This window comes from Aulonocara sp. 'chitande type north' Nkhata Bay, linkage group LG3 (genome assembly GCF_057382095.1).
Source record: "Aulonocara sp. 'chitande type north' Nkhata Bay isolate Kocher_YH1m ecotype deep benthic linkage group LG3, A_spYH_male_GT1.1, whole genome shotgun sequence".
In the NCBI taxonomy this organism is placed as follows: Eukaryota; Metazoa; Chordata; class Actinopteri; order Cichliformes; family Cichlidae; genus Aulonocara; species Aulonocara sp. 'chitande type north' Nkhata Bay.
Window position 1 is genome coordinate 31,383,191 of NC_141346.1, and position 12,786 is coordinate 31,395,976.

At 43.5% G+C, this 12,786-nt stretch overlaps 1 protein-coding gene across 1 annotated transcript in view; it reads right to left on the reverse strand.

The window, feature by feature from the left end:
* col4a6 (collagen, type IV, alpha 6) overlaps positions 1 to 12,786 on the reverse strand; it is a 146,463-nt gene that overhangs the window by 28,827 nt on the left and 104,850 nt on the right. Inside the window, exons 5-12 of the mRNA XM_086276454.1 lie at positions 9,858 to 9,992; positions 8,778 to 8,822; positions 8,417 to 8,536; positions 8,240 to 8,296; positions 6,964 to 7,008; positions 6,720 to 6,782; positions 6,287 to 6,322; positions 6,118 to 6,159 (exon numbers count right to left, since the gene is read on the reverse strand). Coding sequence (XP_086132580.1) covers positions 6,118 to 6,159; positions 6,287 to 6,322; positions 6,720 to 6,782; positions 6,964 to 7,008; positions 8,240 to 8,296; positions 8,417 to 8,536; positions 8,778 to 8,822; positions 9,858 to 9,992 — 543 coding nt within the window. The remainder of the gene's footprint in view (positions 1 to 6,117; positions 6,160 to 6,286; positions 6,323 to 6,719; positions 6,783 to 6,963; positions 7,009 to 8,239; positions 8,297 to 8,416; positions 8,537 to 8,777; positions 8,823 to 9,857; positions 9,993 to 12,786) is intronic.

Here is a 12,786-nt window from a genome sequence, read left to right on the forward strand (position 1 = left end):
CTCCTCTCTGAGGTTTGTAAGGTTTGCTGCAATCACTGCTCCTCTTCTTTATTAGACCTTTGGCCTGCCTACTGCTGCATCGTTGCACTTCTTTCTTTTGGTTACTTTCTGCAGTGAAACCCCCACCACATCCTTGCGTGTGTTTTTGTGTGTCTGTTGTGTTAGCTCAAAAACCTTCGCTCCTTCCCTTCCTTTGCTGTGTTACCTTATCTCCTTTGTAGATAGTGAGTGTTTTTGGGCCGCTTAGCGACGTGTCGCCGGGACTACCCCTGGGTCCGGGAAGACCCACGTCACCCTAGAGTCCGAAATACACACGAAACACACTGTTAGCCAATCAGGAGACGCAAAGAGCAGAGGAGGGGAATGAAGGAAGGAAGGAGAGAAGGGGAGAGGAAAAGGAGAGAATGGGAGGATTATTTTACTGAAGCAAAGGTGAGAAAATAGCATCAGCACCTTGAAAAATCACATTAAATTATATTCACTGAACAGAGCAGATCTGGACTCTCAGTACAGTGTGAAGCAGAGTAGCATCAGATGCAACTAATGTTAATCAAAGTTAATCTAACCTGCTGTTATGCATATAAATGTGCACACAGTCGATAAGGGACATCAGTCCTTATATTGAAAGTAGATCTTTTTAAAGCTTCTTTAGGCGAGAAGGTGACACCTGCACACTCTGTACGCTGTACAACATGAGGTGTATCACTCCTCTGGTTTTCCACCTGGAGACAGCGTTTACACTACAGTCTGCCTTTGGTGGCAGCTGTGACATTTAGCTGTCGCCTCATTGCGCTGACACACAAAATAATTGTCTAATTTTATCCATTCTGGACTTTCACAATGAAAACCTTAACGTCTTCAGCTCGACCTCCTGTTCTTTTGTCTTCGAACCATACACCATTTCAGGTCTCACTAACATATTTTAAATCTTCTCTTTCCCACTTGCGGTTATCCTTCTGTCACAAATCACCTCTGACACTCGGCTCCACCCACTCCCACTTGACTGCACTCTCTTTTCTACCTCTCTTGTGCACTGCTCCTTGATTGAATGCTTGACCTCAGGTACCTTGACCACCTTTGCTTCTTGCATGTTCACCTTTCCACCTGTCTCCCTCTCATTCACAGACATGTATTCTGTCCTGCTTATACTGACTTGCCCTTTTCTCCCCAGAGCAGACCTCCACCTGCTCCCAACTCTCACTGCAGATCACAGTGTCATCTGCAAACATTGTAGTCCGCAGAAACTGCTGCCTTACAGTTGGACTCTTTTCTGTCATATAAATTTACTGCATTTTAGAAAAAGAAAAAGGAGGCAAAAAAAGAGGGTAAAATATAAATATAAGGCTCAAAAACAGATTAGAGAAGGTAAAGGAATAATAGCCGTGATAGATAAAAAAGAAGAAAGCTTAGTGACACTTTATATATTATAGTCAGTGTATAAAAATTCAAGGCCAGAATTAAAGAGAAATACACATGCTGCACATTTGTTTACTGAAAAAAGGTGTAATCCAATCCTAAAAGTGCATTTCACCAGGCTAGAGAAGATCCAGCTGTTTCCACATTCACTTCATCCCTGTTTTTATCCTTGCTCAGTCGCTACGGGTTTTGGTTGATCACAGCATGCATGCAGTGTGTGAGGAAGATGAATGTTAGTAGCACCTGTGCCATTTGTTCAATCGGTATGGGCGGGTGTGTGGATTGATGAGCGGGTGGTGAATAAGAAGTCAAGGAGTGGGAGAATGACCTACAAGTCTCAGCAATCATCACCAGAGGCCTGATGTGGTCAAGATGGGTAAATAAAATCATACAGGAAGCAGGAGCGAGTGGTTGCAGCACCCAGTTACAGCCCACAGGTTACAGTCCTCCAGAGTGACAACTCAGAAATTTCAACTGGTAAAAGTCCAGGCTGGGATTAGCTCCAGCCCACTCGCAAATCTGAACTGGAGAGGTGTTTTTAAAACTGGATGGATGGGACGAATTTTGGGTGAATTATGGTGAGAAATCTCTGAGCTGTCATTCAACAATAAAGAAATCAGTCCGTGAAGCCACTGGACATCGGACAAACTCCCCGATCTAAAGAAAAGAAAAGAAATTGCCAAAATAATTGAACTTGGAGTTGAGCTGGTCAGGATTAAGCTGAGCGATCTGTCTCAGGGAGTCTGCGTTTGTCTCAGCGGCAGCACGGATCACATGAAGAACAAACCAGACCGAAACAAGCAGAGGCTCATGTGATTGTTTTTATCATTCAGGAAACAGATGCAAAAATCAGTCCAACACATGTGTCAAGAAGAGGATGGAGAGAGGAGGAAGGTGGAGGGATGCAGGAACGGGTGGGGTTAAAAGGAGAAGGAGGGAGGGATGCAATGGACGGAAGAAGAGCAGGCTGTGCCACCACCAAAATGTTAACATGCACGGCATTAAATCAATGAACTTTAGTGTCATTCGAGCCGACACACACACACACACGCACACGCACACACACACACACACACACACACACACACACACACACACACACACACACACACAGCTGGAGCACTTAAAGCCTGCTGTTGTCATTAGTGGTTGTAGAGCAGTGGAGGCTGTGGAGGAGCTTCGCATGTGTTTGGAGACCACAGACTGGGACACAATGAAGGCTGCTTCTAACAGCTTGGACGAGTTTACGGACACTGTCACCTCCTATATCCACTTCTGTGAGGACAGCATTGTGCCATCACGCACCAGGGTGAGTTATAACAATGACAAACCCTGGTTTACTCCTAAACTCAAAAAGCTGTGGCTGGGAAAGAGAAAGGCGTTCAGAAGCGGAGACAGGGACTGCTACAGAGAGGCCAAGTACAGGTTCACTAAAGAAGTGGACATTGCTAAACATCAGCACTCTGAGAAGATGCAGCAGCAGATCTCAGAGAATGACTCGGCCTCTGTGTGGAAAGGTTTTAGGAATATTACAAACTACAAGCCTAAAACCCCCCACTCCACTGATGACTTGCTCTTGGCCAACACCCTCAACGACTTCTACTGCCGTTTTGACGAGCCATCAGGCAGCCTTCACACCTCCAACGGCCCCAACAATAGAGGCACTTTGGACACTCATTCCCCCACCTCTCCCCCCTCCATAGAGCCATCACCACCTTCAAACTGTTCACCTGCAACACCCGCCCCCTCACCCCACACAAAAGAGGATTTCACACCACCTCCTCCGACCACAACTCTTCATATTCATGAAGAAGGTGTGAGGAAGCAGTTTAGGAGTCTGAATGCTCGGAAAGCTCCCGGCCCAGACGGTGTGTCTCCTGCCACCCTCAGACACTGTGCAAACGAGCTGGCCCCAGTGTTTTCTGGCATCTTCAACTCCTCACTGCAGGCATGTCATGTGCCTGCCTGCTTCAAGTCCTCTACCATAATCCCTGTCCCCAAGAAACCTAGGATCACTGGACTAAATGACTACAGACCCGTGGCTCTGACATCTGTGGTCATGAAGTCATTTGAGCGCCTGGTTCTCTCCCATCTCAAGACCCTCACGGCCCCCCTCCTGGACCCCCTGCAGTTTGCATATAGAGCCAACAGGTCTGTAGACGACGCCATCAACATGGCCCTACACTTCATCCTGCAGCATCTGGACTCCCCAGGAACCTACGCCAGGATCCTGTTTGTGGACTTCAGCTCTGCCTTCAACACCATCCTTCCAGACCATCTCCGAGACAAGCTTTCCCAGATGAATGTGCCTGATCCCATCTGCCGGTGGATCACTGACTTCCTGACGGACAGGAAGCAGCACGTGAGGCTTGGAAAGAATGTCTCGGACTCCCGGACCATCAGCACCGGCTCCCCTCAGGGCTGTGTTCTTTCTCCTCTGCTCTTCTCCCTGTACACCAACTGCTGCACCTCCACCCACCAGTCTGTCAAGCTAATCAAGTTCGCAGATGACACCACCGTCATTGGGCTCATCTCGGACGGGGACGAGTCTGCCTACAGGAGGGAGGTTGAATGTCTGGTGTCTTGGTGCAGCCACAACAACCTGGTGCTGAATGCCCAGAAGACAGTGGAGATTATTGTGGACTTCAGGAAGCACACAGCTCCACTCCCCCCCATCATCCTGTCTGACACCCCCATCACCTCTGTGGACTCATTCCGCTTCCTGGGTACCACCATCACCCAGGACCTGAAGTGGGAGCCCACCATCACCTCCGTCATCAAGAAAGCCCAGCAGAGGATGTACTTCCTGAGGCAGCTGAAGAAATTCAACCTGCCAACACGGACGATGATGCAATTCTACACTGCAATCATCGAGTCCATCCTCACCTCCTCCATCACCGTGTGGTACGCTGGAGCCACTATCAGGGACAAACAGAGACTGCAGCGTGTTGTGCGCTCTGCTGAGAAGGTGATTGGCTGCAGACTCCCATCTCTGCAGGACCTGTACACCTCCAGGACATTGCGGCGTGCAGCTCGGATCTCAGGTGACCCTTCTCACCCTGGACACAGTCTGTTTGACCTGCTCCCCTCAGGCAGGAGGCTCCGGTCCATTCGCACCAGAACCTCTCGCCATAAGAACAGTTTCTTCCCCTCTGCTGTTGGACACATGAACAATAACCACATGACTGTCCCCGCCACTAACACATGACCCTACGCTGTGTCACTGCATCATTTCATGTCTGGCACTGATCACCACCTGCACTCATGTATATATCTTTCTACGTAGCACTCATAATTCTTATTCTCATGTATATATCTCATGTATATCTCATGCACATATCTTTCTTTCTACATAGCACTTTAATTCTTATTGTTTGCACTGAAGCACCGCAGCAATTTCCTAATGTTGTAAACCTCAACATCTGGCAATAAACCCATTCTGATTCTGATTCTGATTCTGATTGCCAAAGTGTCAGTTGGGGCCCCCTGGTGGACTTTGCAGGTACTGCAGGCATGCCACAGTAACACTGTGTACTAATTCTATCATGAATATGAAATTATCACTTATGAACAAAGTGAATTAAAGCAGAATTTTCTGGCTTTAAGGGGGCCACAGCACTTTTCCCTTTGGGAATGGCTGCTTTACAATATAGAATCCATAACATTTTACTACAAAACAATGTGAAACAGTGGTTAAAGAATGTTTTTCACCAACATAATGACTTAAATCTGAGCTCTGCTTTAATAGCAGTTTATTATTAGCATTTGGGTCCCCGTGAGGTTAAAAACAAGTTTTTGCTCCAACAAATAGAAAGATTTTTTCTTTCTTTGGAAAGAAACTGGGGGCAGACATTTATATACATCTTATAGTGATTCTTCCATCAACAAATAAATGTAACTTGGTATAAATTCTAAAAGGAGACAAAGCTATTTCCTGCATGCCCTCACTGCTGATTTCCTGTTTCTCCTTTCTGTGACACGAGACTACATCCTAATCTTAAACACAGACTGTACAGAAAAGATGAGTCACAGGCTTATTTTCCTGCAGTCAAATGTGTTTAGCGAGCAGTGGACGTTTTGCTGACTTGTCAATCACAAGGCTTTCATACCTTAAAGCCCACCCTTCTTTATACTGTGCTGTTAATCTTTTTTTCTTTTCAAATGTTCCCTTTATCCCTCCATCCTCCTCTGTCACACCAAACATCTGCATGCCCACCTTCACTAGAGCCACACATCTTCCCTGAAGTCTTCCTCTTGTCCTCCTGACTGGCAGCTCCATCTTCACTGTTCTTCCCTCCTCTGCACATATCCAAACCATCTCAGCCTTGCCTCTCTTTAACCGTCTTCAAGCTGCTCAGCCTGAGCTGTTCCTCTGATGCACTCATTTCTAACTCTGTCCAATCTGCTCACGCTTCTGTTTTACTCTGAGTAGGAATCTAACTTATAAAACATGCTTTTGCAGATAAAACCATAAAAAATGAACACATAGATAGTTACACTGACTGTGGCAAACTTTAGACGCAGAACACTTTGCTTCCATATTTGTAGCATAAAGGGAGCACAACCATGGTTCCTGTTTGCGGTCTTTTTCACGCGTGTGCGATGAATGAATCACTGCCACGAGCAGCATCAGCAGTGCTGCTTGTGTACGTGTGACTTAAATTGATGAATCTGTTGTGAGCTCTGTGGTTTACAGCGTACCTTGTCTCCTTTCTCTCCTTGAGATGCGTCACTACGGCTCCCCTAAAAACAAAAAAGGTTCATATGTACTTCTGGACAACAATGAGAGAATAAGAGAGGCTACCAAAAGGCAGCCATTTGTCTAAATTCAAAGAAATGATATGTCCCTTCAGTGTACCATTATACTTACCATTGGCCCTGGGGGACCGGGAGGACCTGGTGGGCCCTATAAACAGGACAAAGAGTCAGACTAAGCTCAATAAGTTAAAGATAAATAAACCTACATTCTGGCTGTAATGTGACTGGAACTAACTTATCACAGGGTTTGCAGGTTATACCACTTTTAAGCTAAAAAAATGTGCTACTAATATCTCTAAGTTTTAAACACGCTGTTACATAAAACCTAAATGCCTTCTTGCATAGAACTTTTATGAATGTACGATATTTAATAAAGCAATATTAAAGCAATCGTCACACAAGGCAGTAGAACAGTTTTTCCTTCATAATCACTGCATTCAGCATACTGCAAATTAGAAATTAATTAAACAAAAGAAAAGAAATGTGAAGGTGTAGATGCAGGGATCGGTCTGAGGAAGAGGAAACAGATAAATGAGTTTACATACTGGGTATCCTTCAGGTCCTTCGGGACCAGAAAAACCGACTGGACCATAAAGACCTTGTAAACCCTGCAGACATAAAACAAATGAAAACAAACCCACGTTACACAGCAGTGCTGTTTTCACTGTGGTGTAACATTATTTTAGACCACACATTGCTAACATCCAGTGCATATTTCACAGAGCTCAGTCGTACTACTTTGAATTAAATTTTTATGCTGTTGGGTGAAATAGTGAAAGAAACTCTTACAGGTGGGCCAGGGGGTCCTGGGTCACCCGAGGGACCCTGTATGGCCTAGATGAGGGCAATAAAGAGAAGAGCAAACAATAAATAAGATGCACCAACACCTCTGCACACATGGCAGAACACGGTCGTCTTCATTTGTGGCAAACATTGGGATTTTTACTCATGGTTATCAGCAGGAGTCAAAGTGGGCCAAATGCCACTCCAGCAGCTTCGGTAAATCAGAACTTAAATCTGTTAGCAGCTTTCAATAAACTGTATCAGGCTGGCAGTCGATCCAGCTGATGCCATCGAGTAACGTCGTCCTGCTGCACGCAAACGTTCTGTCTGTTCACTCATGTCATGTGTTCATGCTGCAAATGTCAATAAAGTTGTGCCACAGTAACCCGTTTCCTTCATATGCTGGGTAATTTGCAGTTCAATGTGTCAAAGAGATCAACAAATATCACCTAAATTAAAAACTCTTTCAGTGCAGGTTTATGTTTCTTTGTTTTTAGGTTGTTGGACTTTTTCCTCAATAAAGATGTTGCTGAACTTGTGGTTGTTAGTTTCAGTTTGTGTTAGAGTTTATTGACAAATTGAGATGCTTAGAAAATGCAAAGAAAACACATACAACAACATTTACTAACCACACATCTGTGTCTCGTTACCTTCCATTACCCTGATTACCCTTTTATGTACAAATAGTGTTGTCATTTCCTCAGGCTCTGTCGTCATCACTCTGTGTTCCTAGCCTCTTTATAAAGTAGCACAGGCTTAATTTACCTCTTTATTTCATGAACTCTGACACGTTTCGTTTACATCTGCCTGCCTGTGACTCGACATTTGGATCGCTTTGATCAACAACCACTCATCAATGACCGCTGGAGGAAATCTGAACTATCAATTGTGGGAGAATTATCTTTGTGAAAATATTAGTAACCTTTGCTTCACTTTTCCACACCTTCAGTTGTCCTACTGACTACTGAAATAAAGTTTATTTAGATAACCAATCAAAACTCAAATATTAAGTGGTTTTACTGCTAGAGAGGACTTCCTTTTCTTTCTAATCCATAGCTTCCCTATATGGAGATTGTGATTGTATGTGTAAGGATGATGGGATGGGGGATTAAGGAGGAAAAGATGCAGGAACTAAAAGATTTGTCCAACCTAATAAAAAATTAGAGTAATGGAAGTGGAAAAGTAAAGTTTTTGCAATATTTTGATACTGCAAACAGCTGAACTGCCTTGGTTAAAGAGATCAGCCTGTGAGCAGCATCAGTGTGCATGAGTGGGAGCTTACAGCATTCTCCGAGATGAATACAGGCTCTCCTTTCTGACCCTTGGGCCCACTCAGCCCCTGTTGGAGGCAAACACAACATCAGTATCTCTGTCTCTGTATGTAAATATAATATTCGAAGTATTGCTATACGTGAGATTAAAATATGTGAGGTGAATGAAACAGGATGTCTTTCCGTACAGGAAATCCACTGGTGCCAGGGTATCCCCTCCCAAAGCCGGGATCTCCAGGATCTCCTCTGGTCCCGTTACAGCCGTCCAGTCCCGGTGGTCCTCTGCTGCCCGGCTGACCAGGGTGACCCTGCACAGCGAAGGATAATAAGGACATGATGACAAATTATAATTTGACCTCTCATTAGAATATTTACATTTCCATGATCATTTTTTTCTATATTCCTGCACTTTTTACGCAATATGATCTGGAATTTTTAATGTGAAGGACGAGGAAGAGAAAAAAATCTGAAAAAAACTTGATGTTATCTTTAATGACAAGAAACCTCATTAAGGAAATTAATGGATACCGTTTGCATCTGTTTACTTACAGGCACACCATCACTTCCTTGGAATCCAGGCACTCCCATTGGTCCCTGCAAAGATAATAAATACTTTAAATATACAATAACTTTAAATGGAGACACCTTGTGGGAAAAACATGCAACTGCGTGCTTGGTGTAGAAAATCTGAATGTACAATGTTTGCATGAAGCATTATATTTAGCAAACTGCGATATTATTAAAAAAATGTATTTGCTAATTAGTTATACACAGTATGTGCATACATCATGGATCTTTTCATTAGGTACGCCTTGCTGATACTGGACTGGACCATATTTTGCCTTCAGAACAGCTTTAATTCTTCATGGCACAGATTCAATAAGGTGTCGAAAACACTGCTCAGAGATTTTGTGCTCAGATTATTCTGTAAACTCCAGAGATGCTTTTGTGGTCACTGAGATCACATTTCTTACATATTCTGAAGCCCAGTTTGAACATGTCTACATGCCACGTGGAGTTGTGATTAGCTCATTAAATCTTTGCATTAACTTAGATATTTTGTAGTAGATGTATTTTACCCTCTATAGCCAGACCCGATGCTGGCATCAGACAGGTGTCTTGCTAATGTTTTTAAAAACACCTGTAACTCCAGTAACTGCTGAATGTTTTGCTAAATTAAAAGAATTCCAACGGTTCTTGAAAGCAGCGACTCTGCACGTGTCAGGGATATTAGGGTCATTACGGTAATCCCGAGAAGAAGGTTGGTTGAGAGAAGAGAAAGTGAGTGAGTGAGAAGCAGCTCTACAGAAAACAAACATTTGAATGTGGGTTTATTTTACTTTGTTTTTTTTATTATTTTGTTTTTTCTGCTTTCTGTGATATTCGTTGAGATTTGGATGTGCAGCCCTACCAGGGATTACCATAATGACATCACAGGAAAAGAACAGAAATGATGCTTTCAGGAACTGCTGATATTTTTTGTGCTAATGTTTCCTTTGATCTAAAAGTTTGACCTAAAACCAGCACTCCCATTGGTTTTAATGGGTTAACAAGGTGGCCACTGAGTGAACGAATCACATTTAATGGGAAAAACAAATTACAACCAACGTAAAGATCTGAAGCACCTACTTTGTCTCCCTTTGGACCCGACGGTCCTTTCAGCCCAAGGTGGCCCTTCTCTCCTTTTGGCCCAGAAGGCCCAAGGACCCCACGTGGCCCGTCCTGTCCAGACGGTCCAACTTCACCGAGAGTTCCTGGACGACCCTGAGAGCAAAGAGAAGACATGATCACTGTTCACCAAACTGCAAGCAGAAAAACCTAGACTGCACACCCACGGGGAGAGTTAACATGTGAGTGTGGCTCACGTGTAGTCCATGTAATAACACAAGTAGTGATATGTGGTCCTAGTAGAGGCACAGCTACTGTAGGTTCACATTCAGTTAGAGAATACAAAGAAATTACAGTAAAATTAATGAAAAATACATTTTAGTCTTGAAAGAGCCAAAAATTCATGTTGTCTAAATGACTCACACAGCTCACAGGTGCACCGCTCAGTCGTGACCACAGGAGGGCAGCATAAACACAACAAACACTAACAGGTGGCTCTACTTCAGGCAAACGCACACACACTCACACAGCACCCAGAAGTACTGACAGCCTCCCATTAGCTCACATTTTAAGCAGTTTGACTGGATAAGGAGAGGGGAGATGAACAGAGGGAGGAGTGGGCAGAGAGTGGGACAGATGTTTGTGAAGGTTTAACTTCACAGCTAAAAAAGCTAACAGAGGCCATTTTAAGCCCTTGTTATTGCCGCAGGAAAAAACCCCAACAAAAACATAAATCCAGTACGAAAACAAAATCCATAGTAAGCTTGTCTTATATCATAAACTGAAATAAGAGTGCAGTTTCTACGTGCAAAGAATGCATGTAAAAGAATGCAGCGACATGCAAAGAAATGGGCTCGTAAACTCATTATGAATAAATAATAGATTTAAATTTCCTTGAGAATATAAACTGCGGCACGGTGGTTAGCACTGTTGCCGCACAGCAAGAAGGTCCTGAGTTCAATTCCAACATCAGGCCGGGGTCTTTCTGTGTGGAGTTTGCATATGTGTGGAGGATAGACATCAGTAATAATCTTAGACGAATAATTGTTGCTGCCCATTAATGTGGGAATGGCTATAAGGCAAAAATGCATGTGAACAAACAACCAGCCTTCAGCAGAATGACTTAAAAAGAAAAGAGTCAACATATTGCAATGGTCCAGTCAAAGTCCAGATATGAACTTTGCTGAAATGCTGGTGTGGGACCGTAAGAGAGCTGTGCATAAACAAACGCTTGCAAACCTCAATGGACTGAAGCAACGTTGTAAAGAGGAGTGGGCCAAAATTCCACAACAACAATGTGAGCCACTCATAACATCATGAAGGAAACAAGTGATCCAAATTATTGCTGCTAAACGAGCTAAGCTACTGAATCATAGGGTATACAACGTTTTTCACACTGCTTCTGCAGTTTGGCCTAATTTTTGCTACATAAACAAGAACACAGTGTAACACATTGTGGGCTGTTCTTCACTTCAGGTTGTATTTACTCAATTTTGGACCAGATGTTATTTTATTATGTGTGAAACCTTGGAATTCAAGGTGGGTGTACTTGCCTTCTCGTGTTTAATGGCAACTTTTTCAACTTTAATGACAGTAATTAAATAACTCACATTAATATCAGTGCGTTTTTAATGTGTGGCAGTGAAACACCTGCTAGCAGAATTTTGCTGTAAGTTTACAGGTAAAAACAAATTTACAGGGTTTTCACTTAAACACTGTAAATGTGTTTGTCTTTGTAAAGTGACAGTGATGCCAGACTGGTCTTTGTCACACTGTCTTACCTGAGCTCTCAGCTCTTTTTCCAGCCTCAGGGCAGGCAGGTAGTGCTTAATGACAGGGCTGTGCCAGCCTGCCTGAGTTGTCTGGCCCATAGTTCACACTCACACCTGGTTTCACCCAGGGAAAATATGCAGGGATCCCATAGGAAGCTGCTTTCTTTCACGCCTTTCCTTTCATCCCTCATTCCTCCATCACTCCTTATTGAAACAACTGCTATACATCATTTCTTCTCCCTCTTTCTTTTTGGTTCTCCTTTCCTCTTCACCTTCCACCAACTTCCTACTGCTTAATCTCTGACCTGTCTTCCTCCCAGCTGTCATCACAGTTTAAGCAACATACACCTATAAATGTCTTAGCAGACCTCCAACCACTGGGTTAAGTATCTCTTTGTTTATTTAAAACTCAGCAGGTCATGGGGTCACCTTGTCCAAAGGCTCCACTGTCTTTTTAGTTTCTATTTTCAGGTCATGGGTCACTTTCAAAGCGTCTGTCTGGCCTTACATAAAAGGTGAGAGGTGAAGAGTTGGTTAAGGTGAAAAGATGATCTGGTGTCAGTTAGTGAACAGTGTTTTTTCTGCCTCAACCAAAAAAAGATGTTTACAAGCTTGTAAAATAACCAACAAATGCTAAAAATGGCTTCAAAACCGAAATCTCTGAAAGTCTGAGCTGTTTATTGTCCCTGACTCTTTGAGGGAGGTTCTGAGGGTTTAAGGCATCTGTGTATTCCCTAACATGGTATGGTTTTAAAAAACTGAGAGAGGAGGGGGAAGAGAAGAGATGAAACAAGAAGGTGGGTGAAACCGCCATAAAAACAGTTACATGTAGTTTTAAATAACATCCAGGCAGTTTAATTTGCCATAAATTTAAAGCTGCTCTAAAATTCACCAGGGGGATTAGAACGAGTCTTTTCAACTCAACTTTATTTATATTGCAAAGTAAAAATCCTACAATAATAGAGGGAAAACCACAACAATTAGAAAACCCCCTATGAGCCAGCAGTTGGTGACGGTTGGAAGGAAAAACTTCCTTTCAGCAGGAAGAAACCTCTGGCAGACCCAGGCTCAGGGAGGGGCATCCATCTGCCGTCACTGGTTAGGGGTGAGGGGACGAAGACAGGAAAATAGACACTCTAATTTAAAAGTAGAGTGGGTGTCCGTCTCCTGAATCCAAA